The 16,633-nt window shown below is 65.5% G+C and overlaps 1 protein-coding gene across 1 annotated transcript in view; it reads left to right on the top strand.

The window, feature by feature from the left end:
- The window catches only part of LOC125320882 (adhesion G protein-coupled receptor L1-like), a gene marked incomplete at its 3' end in the record, with an annotated part of 44,920 nt that extends 28,752 nt beyond the window's left edge, over nt 1–16,168 (top strand). Inside the window, 18 exon segments of the mRNA XM_048293299.1 lie at nt 1,688–1,705; nt 1,708–1,892; nt 1,894–2,214; nt 2,216–2,488; nt 4,341–4,470; nt 5,279–5,322; nt 5,324–5,383; nt 7,321–7,407; nt 7,409–7,484; nt 7,487–7,506; nt 8,360–8,398; nt 10,715–10,852; nt 10,854–10,880; nt 10,882–10,900; nt 14,025–14,128; nt 14,130–14,148; nt 15,238–15,443; nt 15,998–16,168. Coding sequence (XP_048149256.1) covers nt 1,688–1,705; nt 1,708–1,892; nt 1,894–2,214; nt 2,216–2,488; nt 4,341–4,470; nt 5,279–5,322; nt 5,324–5,383; nt 7,321–7,407; nt 7,409–7,484; nt 7,487–7,506; nt 8,360–8,398; nt 10,715–10,852; nt 10,854–10,880; nt 10,882–10,900; nt 14,025–14,128; nt 14,130–14,148; nt 15,238–15,443; nt 15,998–16,168 — 1,937 coding nt within the window.
- Between the last annotated feature and the right edge of the window lie 465 nt (nt 16,169–16,633).

The raw sequence follows: 16,633 nt of genomic DNA, 5'->3' as shown, positions 1-16,633 counted from the left end.
CCCTCCCCCGTGCCCCCTTTCCCTCCCCCGGGTCCCCAAAATTCCCCTCGGGGTTGGGGTCCCCCCCCGCCCCCCCGTGGGACCCCCCAGTCGCTGATGAAACGCTTCTCTTTTCTCTCCTCTTCTCGCTGTCCCCCCCGTGTCCCCCTGTGTCCCCCCCCCCGTGTCCCCCTCCGTCCCCTCCGTGTCCCCTCCGTGTCCCCCCCGTGTCCCCCTCCGTGTCCCCACCGTGTCCCCCCCCGTGTCCCCCACCGTGTCCCCGCTGCCCCTCTGTCCGTCTGTCTGTCCCCGTGTCGGTCCCCACCTTCACCCCTGGTGTCCCCACGTCTGTCCCCGTGTCCGTTTGTCCCCTGTCCCCACGCCTGTGTCCATCCTCCTGTTCCTGCCCCTGTCCCGTGTCACCCCCTCATCCCTGTCGGCCGCGTGTCCCTGTGTCTGTCCCATCTCCTTCCATCCGTCTGTCCTGCTGTCCCCCGTGTCCCCCCCCATCCACCCCGTCGCCGTCTCCGTGACCACCACCCATCCCTGTGTCCCCGTCTGTCCGTGTCTGTCCCCCTGTCCCCGTGTCCCCCTGTCCCCCATCCACCCCTGTGTCCCTCTGTCCCTGTGTCTGTCCCCATGTCCCCATCCATCCCTGTGTCCCTCTGTCCCTGTGTCTGTCCCCCTGTCCCCCCATCCACACCCTGTGTCCCTCTGTCCCTGTGTCTGTCCCATGTCCCCATCCATCCCTGTGTCCCTCTGTCCCTGTGTCTGTCCCCATGTTCCCCATCCATCCCTGTGTCCCTCTGTCCCTGTGTCTGTCCCCATGTCCCTCATCCATCCCTGTGTCCCTCTGTCCCTGTGTCTGTCCCCCTGTCCCCCATCCATCCGTGTCCCTCTGTCCCTGTGTCTGTCCCCATGTCCCCCATCCATCCGTGTCCCTCTGTCCCTGTGTCTGTCCCCCTGTCCCCCATCCATCCCTGTGTCCCTCTGTCCCTGTGTCCCCCTGTCCCCCATCCATCCCCTGTGTCCCTCTGTCCCTGTGTCTGTCCCCCTGTCCCCCATCCATCCGTGTCCCTCTGTCCCTGTGTCTGTCCCCCTGTCCCCCATCCATCCTGTGTCCCCTCTGTCCCTGTGTCCCCCCTGTCCCCCATCCATCCCTGTGTCCCTCTGTCCCTGTGTCTGTCCCCCTGTCCCCCATCCATCCGTGTCCCTCTGTCCCTGTGTCCCCCTGTCCCCCATCCATCCCTGTGTCCATCTGTCCCTGTGTCTGTCCCCATGTCCCCCATCCACCCCTGTGTCCCCATGTCTGTCCCCACGCCCATCCTCCTGTCCCACCATCCATCTCTGTGTCTCCTGTCCCTCTCTCCCCTCTGACCCTCTGCCCCCCGGCCATCCCCGTGTCCCCGTGTCTGTCCCCCCACCCCTCCCTCTGTCCCCACCCTCCCCGTGTCCCCGTGTCTGTCCCCACCACCCCCCCCGCCCCCACCCCTCCCGTGTCCCCCCCATCCCTCCCCATGTCCCCACCCTCCCCCTGCCCCCCCACCCTCCCCATGTCCCCGTGTCTGTCTCCCATCCTCCCCATGTCCTCCCCTCCCCCTGTCCCCACCCTCCCCCTGCCCCCCACCCCTCTCCGTGTCCCCGTGTCTGTCCCCCCCCCCCCCCCCACCCCTCCCCGTGTCCCCCCCATCCCTCGCCCCTCCCGCAGTTTTCGTGTGCCCGGGGTGCCGCAGCGCGTGGGGCCGGCGCTGTCCACGCACGAGTCGCCGCACCAGGCGGGCGGCTGGTGCCGGGACCCGCTGCAGTCGGGGGACCGGCTGTACGTGCTGCCCTGGGTGCCGTACCGCACCGACACGCTCACCGAGTACGCCTCCTGGGCCGACCTGGTGGGCGCCCGCCCCGCGGCCACGCACCCGGCTCCCGCACCGCGCCGACGGCACCGGCTTCGTGGTCTACGACGGCGCCGTGTTCTACAACAAGGAGCGCACCCGCAGCATCGTCAAGTACGACCTGCGGACGCGCATCAAGAGCGGCGAGACCGTGGTGGGCGCCGCCAACTATCACGACACGTCGCCCTATCGCTGGGGCGGCAAGACCGACATCGACCTGGCGGTGGACGAGGAGGGGCTCTGGGTCATCTACGCCACCGAGGGCAACGGCGGGCGGCTGGTGGTCAGCCAGCTGAACCCCTACACGCTGCGGCTCGAGGGCACCTGGGAGACGGGCTACGCCAAGCCGGGCGGCCTCGGACGCCTTCATGGCCTGCGGGGTGCTCTACGTGGTGCGCAGCGTGTACCTGGACGACGACACCGAGCACCTGGGCAACGCCCTGGTCTACGCCTTCGACACGCGGCGCGGGCGCGGCTCGGCGCTGGCGCTGCCCTTCCCCAACCCGTACCAGTTCGTGGCCTCGGTGGGCTACAACCCCCGCGACAACCAGCTCTACGTGTGGAACAACCACTTCCTGCTGGCGCTACGGGCCTCGACTTCGCCCCCCTGGACGGGGACGGTGAGGGCGGGAGGGGGGCGCGGGAGGGGCGCCGGGGGTCCCCGGTGGGGCTGCTTGGGTTCGGGGCTGGGGGAGATGTGGGGGAGAGAGAGGGCTTGGTGCGTAAAGGGAGCACCAGGAGCTTGGGGGGAGCCCTGGGGGTGCCGGTTTACTTTGGGGGTGCAGCCCCAGGTACCTGGGAGGGGTCCCAGGTGCTCGGGGGAGCCCTGGGGGTCCCGGTTTATTTTGGGGCAGCCTCTGGTGCTCAGGGGGAACCCCAGGTTTTCAGGGGGAGCCCTGGGGGTCCCGGTTTACTTTGGGGGTGCAGCCCCAGGTACTTGAGGGGTCCAGGTGCTCCGGGGAGCCCTGGGGGTGCCGGTTTTACTTTGGGGGTGCAGCCCCAGGTACCTGAGGGGGCTCCCAGGTGCTCGGGGAGCCCTGGGCGTTCCCGTTGTTTGGGGGCGCGGTGCCAGAGCCCAGAAGGAGCCCCAGGTTTTTAGGGGGAGCTCTGGGGGTCCCCGTTTCCTTTAAGGCAGCCTCTGTGCTTAGGGGGAACCCCAGGTTTTCAGGGGGAGCCCTGGGGGTCCCGGTTTACTTTGGGGGGTGCAGTGCCAGGTATCTGGGAGGGGTCCCAGGTGCTCGGGGGAGCTCTGGGGGGTCCCTGTTTACTTTGGGGGTGCAGCCCCAGGTACCTGAGGGGGCTCCCAGGTGCTCGGGGGAGCCCCGGAGGTCCCCTGGATTACTTTGGGGGTGCAGCCCCAGGTACCTGAGGGGAGCCCCAGGTGCTTGGGGAGAGCCCTGGGGGTCCCGGTTTATTTTGGGGGTACAGCCTTAGGTACCATGGGGGGAGCCCCAGCGACCTGGGGGGATCCCTGGACTCCCAATTGACTTTGGGGGTGCAGCCTCAGATACTTGGGGGGAGCCCCAAATGCTTGGGGGAGTCCTGGGGGTCCCAGGGAGCCCCAGAAGGAGCCCCGCCAGTGTTTTCGGGGAGCCCTGGTTTGTGCTGGGGGGTCCAATTTGCTTTTTGGGGTGTCACACCCGGGGGCAGCCCTGGGGATCCGGGTTTACTTTGGGGGTGCCCCAGTTTACTTCGGGGGGGGGCAGCCCCGAGTGCTTGGGGGGAGCCCCCGGGGGTCCGGATAAATTCGGGGTGCAGCCTCAGGCAGCGGGGGGGGAGCCCTGGGGGGGGGGGGGGGGGGGGGTTGGGGTTTTGGGGCTCCCCAAAGTGAGTGGGGGGGAGCTCCGGGGGTCCCAGTTTGCTCTGGGGGTGCCCCAGTTTGCTCTGGGGGGACACGGTGGGCTTGGGGGGAGCCCCGGGGGGACCCTGGTTTCACTTTGGGGGGACCCCCATGAGCTCGGGGCCACCTCCCGGTTGATTTCGGGGGTCCCTGTGTGCCCCGGTCCCTTGGGGGGGGCCGGGGGTCACTTTGGGGGGGGGGCCATCAGCCCCTGCCCCAACTGGACGGGGTCCCCCTGGGTGGGGGGGTTCAGGGGGGGGTCCCTCAGGCCCTGACCCCCCCCTCCCCCCCGTTTTCTTCCCCCCCCCCACCCCCCCCCCCCCCCCCAGGTCCGGTGACGACGGAACCCCCGAGCGCGGCCCCCCCGCACCCCACGGCCCCCCCCAGCTCGGCGGCCCCCCCGTACCCCACCCCCACGGCCCGGCGGGGCCCCCTCACCCCGCGCCCCGGCCCCCCCCCGGGGGGACCCCCCCCGGGCCCCGCCCACAGCGCCGCCACCCCGGGGGGGTCCCCGGGACCCCCCAACAGCGGCCCGGGGGCGCCGCCCCCCCCGCCCGCCGCCTCCCGCCGCCCGCCGGGGGGGCCCGGGGGGGGGTTCGGGCGGGGGGTCCGGGGGGGCAACGGGGGGCGGGGGGCTCCGGGGGGGGGCCGCCGGGGGGGCGGGGGGGCGCCTGTGCGAGGCCAGAGAGGTGCGCAGGGTGCAATGGCCCGCGGCCCAGCAGGGGGCGCTCGTGGAGAGACCCTGCCCCAAAGGGACCCGAGGTAAGGGGGGACTGGGGGGGACTGGGGGGGACTGGGGGGACTGGGGGGGACTGGGGGAATGGGGGAATTGGGTGTACTGGGGGGACTGGGGGGACTGGGGGAATGGGGGAATTGGGTGTACTGGGGGGACTAGGGGGACTGGGGGGACTGGGGGAATGGGGGGAATGGGGGGGGAATGGGTGTACTGGGGGGGACTGGGGGAATGGGGGGAATGGGTGTACTGGGGGGGGACTGGGGGAACTGGGGGAATGGGGGGACTGGGGGAACTGGGGAATAGTGGGGACTGGGGGAACTGGGGGGACTGGGAGGGGACTGGGGGAACTGGGGGAACTGGGAGGAACTGGGAGGAACTGCGGGGAACTGGGGGGACTGGAGGGAACTGGGAGGAACTGGGGCAACTGGGGGACTGGGGGGATCATGGGGTGAAGGTGCAGAGACCCTGCCCCAAAGGGACCTGAGGGAAAGGGGCGGAACCGGGGGGGATTTGGGGGATTTTGGGGGTTATGGGGTGAAGGTGAGACCCTGCCCCAAAGGCGTCTGCGGCACTGGGGGCACTGGGCAGGACTGGGTGGGCTCTGGGGGACACTGGTGACCAGTGGGATCCTGGGGCTCCGTGGGGTGCTGGGAGGTCCTGCAGGCTATGGGGGAACTGGGGGGGTTCTGGGGGGCTTGGGGGGGTGTCCCGGACCCCCCCTTTGTGCCCCCTCCCCAGCCAGCGCCTCCTCCCGGTGCCCGCTGGGGGTGGGGGGGCAATGGGGGAGTCGGGGCAGTTGTGGGGTCCCCCTGACCCCCCCTTTTCGCCCCCCAGGCATCGCCTCCTTCCAGTGCCTGCTGGGGCTGGGGGTGTGGAACCCCCCGCGGGCCCGACCTGAGCAACTGCACCAGTCCCTGGGTCAACCAGGTGGCCCAGAAGGTAACGGGGGAGCCCAGAATGGGGCCCGAAACTCTGGGACCCCAAAACAGGGACCCCCAAAACACAGGGACGCCAGAACAGGGACCCCAAAACACAGGGACCCCAACACAGGGATCCCAAAACACGGGGAGCCCAGAACGGGGCCCCGAAACACAGGGACCCCAAAACAGGGATCCCAAAACACGGGGAGCCCAGAGCAGGGACCCCAAAACACAGAGACCACAGAACACAGAGACCCCAGAACGGGGCTCAAAACACAGGGACCCCCAGAACACAGGGACCCCAAAACACAGGGATCCCAAAATACAGAGACCCCAAAACACAGGGACCCCAAAACACAGAGACCCCAGAACACAGAGACCCCAGAACGGGGCTCGAAACACAGGGACCCCCAAACCACAGGGACCCTAAAACAGGGACCCCAAAACACAGGGACCCCAAAACACAGGGACCCTAAAACACTGGGACCCTAAAACAGGGACCCCAAAACACAGGGACCCCCAGAACAGGGACCCCAAAATGGGGTCCGAAACACTGGGACCCTAAAACAGGACCCCAACACACAGGGACCGCAGAGCAGGGACCCCAAAACACAGAGACCCCAAAACACAGAGACCCCAGAACAGGGACCCCAAAACAGGGACCCCAGAACACAGGGAGTCCAAAACACAGGGACCCCAAAATGGGGCCCCAAAAGAGGGACCCCAAAACACAGGGACCCTAAAACAGGGACCCCAAAACACAGGGACCCGCAGAGCAGGGACCCCAAAACACAGGGACCCCAAAATACAGGGAGCCCAGACCAGGGACCCCAAACCACAGGGACCCCAAAATGGGGCCCAAAAGAGGGACCCCCCAAAACACAGAGACCCCAGAACAGGGACCCCCAAACACAGGGACCCTAAAACAGGGACCCCCAAAACACAGAGACCCCATAACAGGGACCCCAAAACACAGGGACCCCCAAACCAGGGACCCCAGACCAGGGGATTCACCTAAACAGGGACCCCCAAACGGGGACTCCCCTCCAACCCGGGTCCCACGCAAAGCAGGGGACCCTCCAGAAATGGGGACACCCCCAAATGGGGACCCTCCGAGCAGGGACCCCCAAAAATGGTCCCAAAACGGGCCCCTCCCCCCCTCCCCAAATGAGGACACCCCCCAAATGAGGACACCCCCCAAATGAGGACCGCCTCCGAGCAGGGACCCCCCAAATGGCGACCCCCAGAAAAGGGGATACCCAGAAAACAGGGGAGCCACCTGGGCACCTTCCCTGTCCCAGTGACACCCACCCCCCCCCCCCGATCCACCCTGGGACCCCCCCAGATCCCCCGTGACCCCCAAACCCCTCCCGGGAGGATCCTGGGGTGTCCCTCCCTCACTCAGGGGGTTCCCCCGCCCCTCCCCCGCCCCCCCAGCCCCCCCTGTCGGCTCCCCCAGACCCTCTGTAGCCCCCCCACATCCTCATGGCCCCCCTCAGGGACCCCCCAGGGGGGGCTGAGCCCCACTCAGGGTGCCCCCAAACCCCCCCGGGGGATATCGGGGAGCCCCCCTCATCTGTGTGGCCCCCTGGAGCCCCCCAGATCCCCTGAACCCCTCCTCCGGTCCCTGTGGACCCCAAACCCCTCCTTGGAGACCCCTCAGAGCACCCCCGTCCCACAGGGACCCCCGGGGGGGCTGAGCCCCACTCAGGGGTCCCCCCAAACTCCTCCCGCCCTCCAGGGAGATATCGGGGTGTCTTCCCCGAACTTGTGGGTGCCCCCCAGATGCTCTGTAGCCCCCAGATCCCCTGAAACGCCCTCAAGGCCCCCTTGGAGACCATCGGAGCACCCCCATCCCACAGGGGAGGCTGATCCCCCCGCTGCCCCCGCGGGCACCCCCCGAGCCCCCCGGGGGATTTCGGGGAGCTCCCCCCCGACCTGCGGGTGCCCCCCCAGATCAAGAGCGGGGAGAACGCGGCGAGCATCGCGGGGGAGCTGGCGCGGCACACGCGGGGCCCGGTGTTCGCGGGGGACGTGAGCTCGTGCCGTGCGGCTGCTGGAGCAGCTCCTGGACATCCTGGACGCGCAGCTGCAGGCCCTGCGCCCGCTCGAGAGGGAGTCGGCGGCAAGAACTACAACAAGGTGCGAGCCCAAGGCGGGATTTGGGGGTTCAGCCCGCTGGGGGGGCAGTCAGGGGCCGCGGGGAGCAATGGGGACGCAGCGGTGGCACAGCCTGGACGCGCGGCTGCGGGCCCTGAGCCAGCTCGAGAGGGGAAAACTGCACCAAGGTGGGAGCCCAAAACCGGGATTTGGGGGTTCAGCCCCAAGGGGGACCGAGGGGACGGTGGGGGAACCAAGAGGGGACAGAGGGGCCTGAGGGCCAGGGGCTCTGAGCACCCCAAGAGCCACGGCAAGGTGGGAGCCCAAAACCGGGATTTGGGGGTTCAGAGGGTGGGGGGATGGTGGGGGCAGGTGGGGGGCTCTGAGCACCGAAAGAGGAAGAGTTACAGCAGGAGCTAGGACAAGGTGGGACCCCAAAACCCCAATTCCGGGGTTCACCCCGCTGAGGGTGGTGACCAAGGGGGGGGGGACACGTGCCTGTGCCCCAGTTTTGGGGTGCCCCTGCCCCAGGGGTTGAGGTGCTCCTGCCCTGATTTTTGGGGTTGTCTTGGCCAGATTGTTGGGGTTCTGCCCCGAATTTTGGGGTTGTCACGCCTCAGGTGTTGGGGGGGCTCCTGTTCTAGAGATCAGACACCCCTGCCCCGAATTTTGGGGTGCTCCTGCCTGGATTTTTGGGGTCGCTGTGCCAGGCCCCTTCTGTCCCACGTTTGGGAGTCCTGCCCCAAATGTTGGGGTTGTTCTGACCCGGACTTTGGGGGCTCCTGACCCAGATTTTGGGAGGTTCCTGCCCCGGATTTTGGGGTGCCCCTGGTGCAGGTTTTGGGGGTCCCACCCCCTCACCTGGGGTCCCCTCCCCAATTTCATTGTCGCCCAGATGCACAAGCGGGAGCGAACCTGCAAGGATTACATCAAGGTGAGGGGGGCGTGGCCGGCAGGGGGTGTGGCCACGAGCGATGGGAGGGGCTTCTGTGGGTGTGGTCAGGGTGTGGTGGGCGGGGCTGAGTGGGTGGGCGTGGCCGGGGGGGTCATGGCATGGGTGGGGTCTGTGTTGGTGGGCGGGGTTTATTGGGGGGGTCTGTGTGGGCGGAGGTGGGGGATGGGCGTGGTCAGCGTGGGCAGGGTCTGGGGGTTCAGGGAGCCTTAGAGGCCATGGGCAGGGCCTGGGTGGGTGTGTCCCAAGGGTGGGGTCAGTTTGGGTGGGGTGTGTCCCAAAGGGTGGGGTCAGTTTGGGTTTGTGTGCCCCAAGGGTGGGGTCAGTTTGGGTGGGTGTGCCCGAGGGTGGGGTCTGTTTGGGTGGGTGTGTCCCGAGGGTGGGGGTCAGTTTGGGTGGGTGTGTCCCGAGGGTGGGGTCTGTTTGGGTGGGTGTGTCCCGAGGGTGGGGTCAGTTGGGTGGGTGTGTGTCCCGAGGGTGGGGTCAGTTTGGGTGGGTGTGTCCCAAGGGGTGGGGTCTGTTTTGGGTTTGTGTGTCCCAAGGGTGGGGTCAGTTTGGGTTTGTGTGTCCGAGGGCGGGGTCTGTTTGGGTGGGTGTGTCCCGAGGGTGGGGGTCAGTTTGGGTGGGGTGTGTCCCGAGGGCAGGGTCAGTTTGGGTGGGGTGGTGTCCCGAGGGCGGGGTCAGTTTGGGTGGGTGTGTCCCGAGGGTGGGGTCAGTTTGGGTGGGTGTGTCCCGAGGGCGGGGTCAGTTTGGGTGGGGTGTGTCCCGAGGGTGGGGTCAGTTTGGGTGGGTGTGTCCCAAGGGTGGGGTCAGTTTGGGTGGGTGTGTCCCGAGGGCGGGGTCTGTATGGGTGGGTGTGTCCCAAGGGTGGGGTCAGTTTGGGTGGGGTGTGTCCCGAGGGTGGGGTCAGTTGGGTGGGTGTGTCCCGAGGGTGGGGTCAGTTTGGGTGGGTGTGTCCCGGGGTTTGTACCCAGACACACCAGAGGCAGCGCTGGAGACCGGGGGATGGGCGGCAGTGGGCGGGGGCCCTGTCCTGTGTGGGTGTGTCCCCGGGTGTGTCCCTGGGTGTGTCCCTGGGTGTCTCTCTCTGGGTGTGTCCCCGGGTGTCTCTCTCTGGGTGTGTCCCTGGGTGTGTCCCCGGGTGTGTCCCTGGGTGTGTCCCCCAGGTGTCTCTCTCTGGGTGTGTCCCCGGGTGTCTCTCTCTGGGTGTGTCCCCGTGTGTGTCCCTGGGGTGTGTCCCCGGGTGTCTCTCTCTGGGTGTGTCTCTGGGTGTGTCCCCAGGTATCTCTGGGTGTCTCCCTGGGTGTGTCCCCGTGTGTGTCCCTGGGTGTGTCCCCGGGTGTCTCTCTCTGGGTGTGTCCCCGTGTGTGTCCCTGGGTGTGTCCCCGGGTGTCTCTCTCTGGGTGTGTCCTCTGGGTGTGTCCCCAGGTATCTCTGGGTGTCTCCCGGGGTGTGTCCCCGTGTGTGTCCCCTGGGTGTGTCCCCGTGTGTCCTCTCTCTGGGGTGTGTCCCCGGGTGTGTCCCCGGGTGTGTCCCCGGGTGTCTCTCTCTGGGTGTGTCCCCGGGTGTGTCCCCGGGTGTGTCCCCGGGTGTCTCTCTCTGGGTGTCTCCCTGGGTGTGTCCCTGGGTGTGTCCCCAGGTATCTCTGGGTGTGTCCCCGGGTGTCTCTCTCGGTGTCTCTCTGGGGTGTCTCCCTGGGTGTGTCCCCGTGTGTGTCCCCGGGTGTGTCCCCGGGTGTGTCCCCGGGTGTCTCTCTCTGGGTGTGTCCTGGGTGTGTCCCCGGGTGTGTCCCCGGGTGTCTCTCTCTGGGTGTGTCCCGTGTGTGTCCCTGGGTGTGTCCCCCAGGTGTCTCTCTCTGGGTGTGTCCCTGGGGTGTGTCCCCCGTGTGTCTCTCTCTGGGGTGTGTCCCCGGGTGTGTCCCCGGGTGTGTCCCTGGGTGTGTCCCCGTGTGTCTCTCTCTGGGTGTGTCCCCGGGTGTGTCCCCGGGTGTGTCCCCGGGTGTGTCCCCCGTGTGTCTCTCTCTGGGTGTGTCCCCGGGTGTGTCCCCGGGTGTGTCCCCGGGTGTGTCCCCGGGTGTCTCTCTCTGGGTGTGTCCCCGGGTGTGTCCCCGGGTGTGTCCTCGGGTGTGTCCCCGGGTGTCTCTCTCTGGGTGTGTCCCCCGGGTGTGTCCCCGGGTGTGTCCCCGGGTGTGTCCCTGGGTGTGTCCCCGGGTGTGTCCCCGGGTGTCTCTCTCTGGGTGTGTCCCCGGCCGTGCCCGCGGCCGTGCCCCGGCCCCGCCCCACGCCGCCCGTCCCGCAGGCCGTGGTGGAGGCCGTGGACAACCTGCTGCGTCCGGAGGCGCTGGAGTCGTGGCGGGACATGAACGGCTCGGAGCAGGCGCACACGGCCACCATGCTGCTGGACGTGCTCGAGGAGGGCGCCTTCCTGCTCGCCGACCAACGTCAAGGAGCCCGCGCGCTTCCTGGGCCGCCCGACAGAACCTGGGTCAGCCCCGCGGGACCCCCCGGACCCCCCACCCACACCCCCGGGGCTCCCCCAGACCCCCGGCACCCCACCTGCACCCCCGGGGCTCCCCGGAACCCCACCCACTCCCCCGGGGCTCCCCCAGAACCCCACCCACACCCCTGGGGCTCCCTCAATTCCATGGGACCCCCACCCACACCCCTGGGGCTCCCCCAGACCCCCCGGGACCCCCACCTGCACCCCCCAGAGCTCCCCAGAACCCCACCCACACCCCTGGGACTCCCCCAGACCCTTGGGACCCCACCCACACCCCCGGGGGCTCCCCTCAGAACCCGCAAAACACCACCCACATCCCCGGGGCTCCCCGGAACCCCACCCGCACCCCCGGGGTTCTCCCAGACCCCCAGAGCCCCACCCACACCCCCAGGGTTCTCCCAGACCAGACCCCTGGGACCCCCACCCAAACCCCCGGGGCTCCCCAATTCCCCAGAACCCCACCCAAACCCCCGGGGCTCCCCCAGACACCTGGAACCCCACTCACACCCCTGAGTCTCCTCCAGACCCCTGGGACCCCCCACCCACACCCCCCGGGGCTCCCCTCAGAACCCCCAGAACCCCACCCACACCCCCTGGGGCTCCCTCAATTCCCCGGGACCCCCACCCACAACCCCTGGGCTCCCCCAGACCCCCAGAGCCCCACCCACCACCCCTGGGGCTCCCCCAGACCCCCACCCACATCCCCAGGGCTCCCCCAGACCCCGGAACCCCACCTGCACCTCTGGGGCTCCCCAGTTCCCCGGGACCCCACCCGCACCCCCGGGGCTCCCCCCAGACCCCTGGGACCCTCCCCCACACCCCCGGGGCTCCCCCAGAAACCCAGACCCCCACCCAAACCTCTGGGGCTCCCTCAATTCTCTGGGAACCCCACCCACACCCCCGGGGCTCCCCAGACCCTTGGGACCCCCACCACATCCCCGGGGATCCCCCAGACCCTTGGGACCCCCACCCACATCCCCGGGGATCCCCCAGACCCCCAACCCCTTCCCGGGGTCTCCAGGAGCCTCTCCCACCCCTTGATCCCTCCCTGGGTCCTCACCCACCCCCAGCCCCTGCTGGGGACCCCCACCCACATTCTCGAAGCATCGAGGGTCTCCCATGTGTGACGGGCGCGTGTTCCCGTGGGCTCCGCGTTTTCCCGCGTTTCTCCCGTGCTTTTCCGTGTTTTCCCGCGTTTCTCCCATGCTTTTCCGTGTTTTCCCGCGTTTCTCCGTGGCCCCGCAGCGCTGCAGGTGTCGGTGCTGTGTCACACGCACGTTTTCCCGCGGTTCTCCATGGCTTCCCGTGGTTTTTGCCATGTTATTCCCATGTTATTCCCATGTTTTCCCACGTTTTTCCATATTTTCCATGGTTTTTTCCCCGTTTCCTGCCAGTGCTGGAGGTGTCGCTGCTGAGCGCAGAGGGGCCTCTCCAGGAGCTCGTGTTTTCCTATATTTTTCCCATGTTTTCCATGGTTTTCCATATTTTCCATGTCATTTTCCCATATTTTCCATGTCTTTTTCCCATGTTTTCCCATATTTTCCATGTCTTTTTCCCATATTTTCCATGGTTTTTCCCTGTTTTCCCTCAGTGCTGGAGGTGTCGGTGCTGAACACCGAGGGGCCGCTCCAGGAGCTCGTGTTTCCACGTGTTATTCCTGTGTTTTTCCATGTCTTTTTTCCATATTTTCCATGTCTTTTTCCCATATTTTCCATGTCATTTTCCCATATTTTCCATGCCTTTTTTCCATATTTTCCATGGTTTTTCCCCGTTTTCCCTCAGTGCTGGAGGTGTCGGTGCTGAACCCCAAGGGGCTGCTTCAGGAGCTCGTGTTTCCACGTGTTATTCCCGTGTTTTTCCATGTCATTTTCCCATATTTTCCATGTCCTTTTCCCATATTTTCCATGTCTTTTTTCCCATGTTTTCCATGTCTTTTCCCCATGTTTTCCCATATTTTCCATGTCATTGTCCCATATTTTCCATGTCGTTTTTCCATATTTTCCATGGTTTTTCCCCATTTTCCGGCAGTGCTGGAGGTGTCGGTGCTGAACACCGAGGGGCCGCTCCAGGAGCTCGTGTTTCCACGTGTTATTCCTGTGTTTTTCCATGTCTTTTCCCCATATTTTCCATGTCTTTTTCCCACGTTTTCCCATATTTTCCATGTCATTTTCCCTTATTTTCCATGTCATTTTCCCATATTTTTCATGTCCTTTTCCCATGTTTTCCATGTCTTTTTCCCATATTTTCCATGGTTTCTCCCCGTTTTCCGGCAGTGCTGGAGGTGTCGGTGCTGAACCCCAAGGGGGCTGCTTCAGGAGCTCGTGTTTCCATGTGTTATTCCCGTGTTTTTCCATGTCTTTTTCCCATGTTTTCTCATATTTTTCATGTTGTTTTTCCATGTTTTCCATGGTTTTTCCCCATTTCCTTCAGAGCTGGAGGGTGTCGGTGCTGAACACCACGGGGCTGCTCCAGGAGCTCATGTTTTCATCTGCTATTCCTGTGTTTTTCATGTCTTTTTCCCATATTTTCTCATATTTTCCATGTCTTTTTTCCCATGTTTTCCATGTCTTTTCCCCATGTTTTCCCATATTTTCCATGTCATTTTCCCATATTTTCCATGGTTTCTCCCCATTTCCCTCAGTGCTGGAGGTGTCGGTGCTGAACCCCAAGAGGCTGCTCCAGGAGCTCGTGTTTCCACGTGTTATTCCTGTGTTTTTCCATGTCTTTTTCCCATATTTTCCATGTCATTTTCCCCATATTTTCCATGTCTTTTTCCCACGTTTTCCCATATTTTCCATGGTTTTTTCCCTGTTTTCCGGCAGTGCTGGAGGTGTCCGTGCTGAACACCGAGGGGCCGCTCCCGGAGCTCGTGTTTTCATCTGTTATTCCTGTGTTTTCCCGTGTCCTTTTCCCATATTTTCCATGTCTTTTCCCCATATTTTCCATGTCTTTTTCCCATGTTTTCCCATATTTTCCATGTCTTTTCCCCATATTTTCCATGTCTTTTTCCCACGTTTTTCCATATTTTCCATGTCCTTTTCCCATATTTTCCATGTCTTTTTCCCACGTTTTCCCATATTTTCCATGGTTTTTTCCCCATTTCCCTCAGTGCTGGAGGTGTCGGTGCTGAACACCGAGGGGCCGCTCCAGGAGCTCGTGTTCCCGCAGGAGCTGGGGGGTGACGGCTCCATCCAGCTCTCGGCCAGCACCCTCAAAACAGAACAGCCGGAACGGTGAGGGGGGCACCGGGGGTCCGGGGGGTCCTGGGGGGTCCTGGGGGGTCCTGAGGGGTCCTGAGGGGTCCTGGGGGGGTCCTGGGGATCCGGGGGATCCTGGGGGGGTCCTGGGGGGGTCTGGGGGAGGGTCTGGGGGGTCCTGGAGGGTCCTGAGGGGGTCCGGGGGGTCCTGGGGGGGTCCGGGGGGTCCTGAGGGGTCCTGAGGGGTCCTGGGGGGGTCCTGGGGGATCCGGGGGATCCTGGGGGGGTCTGGGGAGGGTCTGGGGGGTCCTGGGGGGTCCTGAGGGGGTCCGGGGGGTCCTGGGGGGGTCCTGGGGGGGTCCTGGGGGGTGCTGGGGGGGTCCGGGGGGAGTCCTGGGGGTCCTGGGGGGGGTCCGGGGGGGTCCTAGAGGGGGTCAGGGTGTTTTTTGGGGTGTTTTTGGGGTGGTATTGGGGTGGTTTTGGGGTGTCTGAGGGGGGGGTGTCTCTGACCTGCAGCTCCCCCAGGGGGTGGTCCTGAGGGGGTCAGGGTGTTTTTGGGGTGCTTTGGGGGTGTTTTTGGGGTGCCTCTGACCCGTGTCTCCCCAGGGGTGGTGATGGGGGCTCAGGGTGTTTTTGGGGTGGTTTTGGGGTGGTTTTGGGGTGTCTCTGACCTGCAGCTCCCCCAGGGGTGGTGAAGGGTGTCAGGGTGTTTTTGGGGTGTTTTGGGGGTGTTTTTGGGGTGTTTTGGGGTGGTTTTGGGGTGGTTTTGGGGTGCCTCTGACCCGTGTCTCCCCAGGGGTGGTGAAATGGGGTCAGGGTGTTTTTGGGGTGGTTTTGGGGTGTATTGGGGCGGCTTTGGGGTGGTTTTGGGGTGTCTGAGGGGGGTGTCTCTGACCTGCAGCTCCCCAGGGGTGGTCCTGAGGGGGTCAAGGTGTTTTTGGGGTGTTTTGGGGGTGTTTTTGGGGTGTTTTTGGGGGTGTTTTGGGGGTGGTTTTGGGGGTGTTTTTGGGTGTTTTTGGGGTGGCCTCTGACCCGTGTCTCCCCAGGGGTGGTGAAGGGGGCTCAGGGTGGTTTTGGGGCGTTTTTGGGGTGTTTTTGGGGTGCCTCTGACCCGTGTCTCCCCAGGGGTGGTGAAGGTCGTCTTCATCCTGTACAACAACCTGGGGCTGTTCCTGCCCACCGAGAACGCCACCGTCCGCCTGGGGGGGGACGGGGGGCCCCGCGCCCCCCAACTCGTCGTCAACTCCCAGGTCATCGCCGCCTCCATCAACAAGGAATCCAGCAGGGTCTTCCTGCGGGACCCCGTGGTCTTCACCCTGCCCCACCTCGAGGTGCGACCCCCAGAATTCCCCCTAAAACCACACCCAGAGGCCCCCAAACCGCCCAGGACCCCTCATTTCCCACCCAGACCCCCCCGTCCTTCCCTGACCAAGAACCACTCGGGGCCAAGTGCTCCTGGAATTACTGGGATTACTGGGATTACTGGGATTGGGGCCTCACCCTGATCTTGGGACCCTGCTCCAGTCCCTGGGAGCCCCTGGGACCCCCCTGGGACCCCCCATTTCCTCACCTGGGACCCCCATTGGCCCCCCATTTCCTCACCTGGCACCCCCATCTCCCCCCCCATTTGCCCCCTGACCCCCCAGTTTCTCCTCTGGCAGACCAAGAACCACTTTGGGGCCAACTGCTCCTTCTGGAATTACTGGGATTACTGGACTGGGGCCTCACCCTGCTCTTGGGACCCTCCTCCAGTCCCTGGAGCCCCTGGGACCCCCTGGGACCCCCATTTCCTCACCTGGGACCCCCATTGGCCCCCCCATTTCCTCACCTGGGACCCCCATTCCGCCCCCATTTCCCCCCTGAGCCCCAGTTTCTCCTCTGGCAGACCAAGAACCACTTCGGGGCCAACTGCTCCTTCTGGAATTACTCGCGAGCGCTCCATGGCCGGCACTGGTCGAGCCAGGGCTGCCGCCTGCTGCGCTCCAACGGCACCCACAGCTCGTGCGCCTGCAGCCACCTGACCAACTTCGCCCTGCTGATGGCCCGCACGCAGAGCGTGAGTGGCACAGCCGGGCACAGCCGGGCACACCTGGGCACACCTGGGGCACAGCTGGGACACACCTGGACAGAGCTGGGCACATACACACACCTGGACACACCTGGGCACACCTGGGCACACACACACACCTGGGCACAGCTGGGACATGTGGGACACACCTGGGCACACCTGGGCACAGCCGGGCACACCTGGGCACACCTGGGACATGTGTGACACACCTGGACACACCTGGGCACACCTGGGCACACACACACACCTGGGCACAGCTGGGACATGTGGGACACACCTGGGCACACCTGGGCACAGCCGGGCACACCTGGGCACACCTGGGACATGTGTGACACACCTGGACACGCCTGGGCACGCCTGGGCACACCTGGGCACACCCCACACACCTGGCCACACCTGGGCACAGCTGGGCACACCTGGGCACACACACACACATGGGCACAGCCGGGCACA

Source organism: Corvus hawaiiensis, unplaced genomic scaffold, assembly GCF_020740725.1.
Source record: "Corvus hawaiiensis isolate bCorHaw1 unplaced genomic scaffold, bCorHaw1.pri.cur scaffold_255_ctg1, whole genome shotgun sequence".
Lineage (NCBI taxonomy): Eukaryota > Metazoa > Chordata > Aves > Passeriformes > Corvidae > Corvus > Corvus hawaiiensis.
The sequence above is the reverse complement of the archived record's forward strand: the minus strand, read 5'-3'. Positions and strand labels throughout refer to the sequence as shown.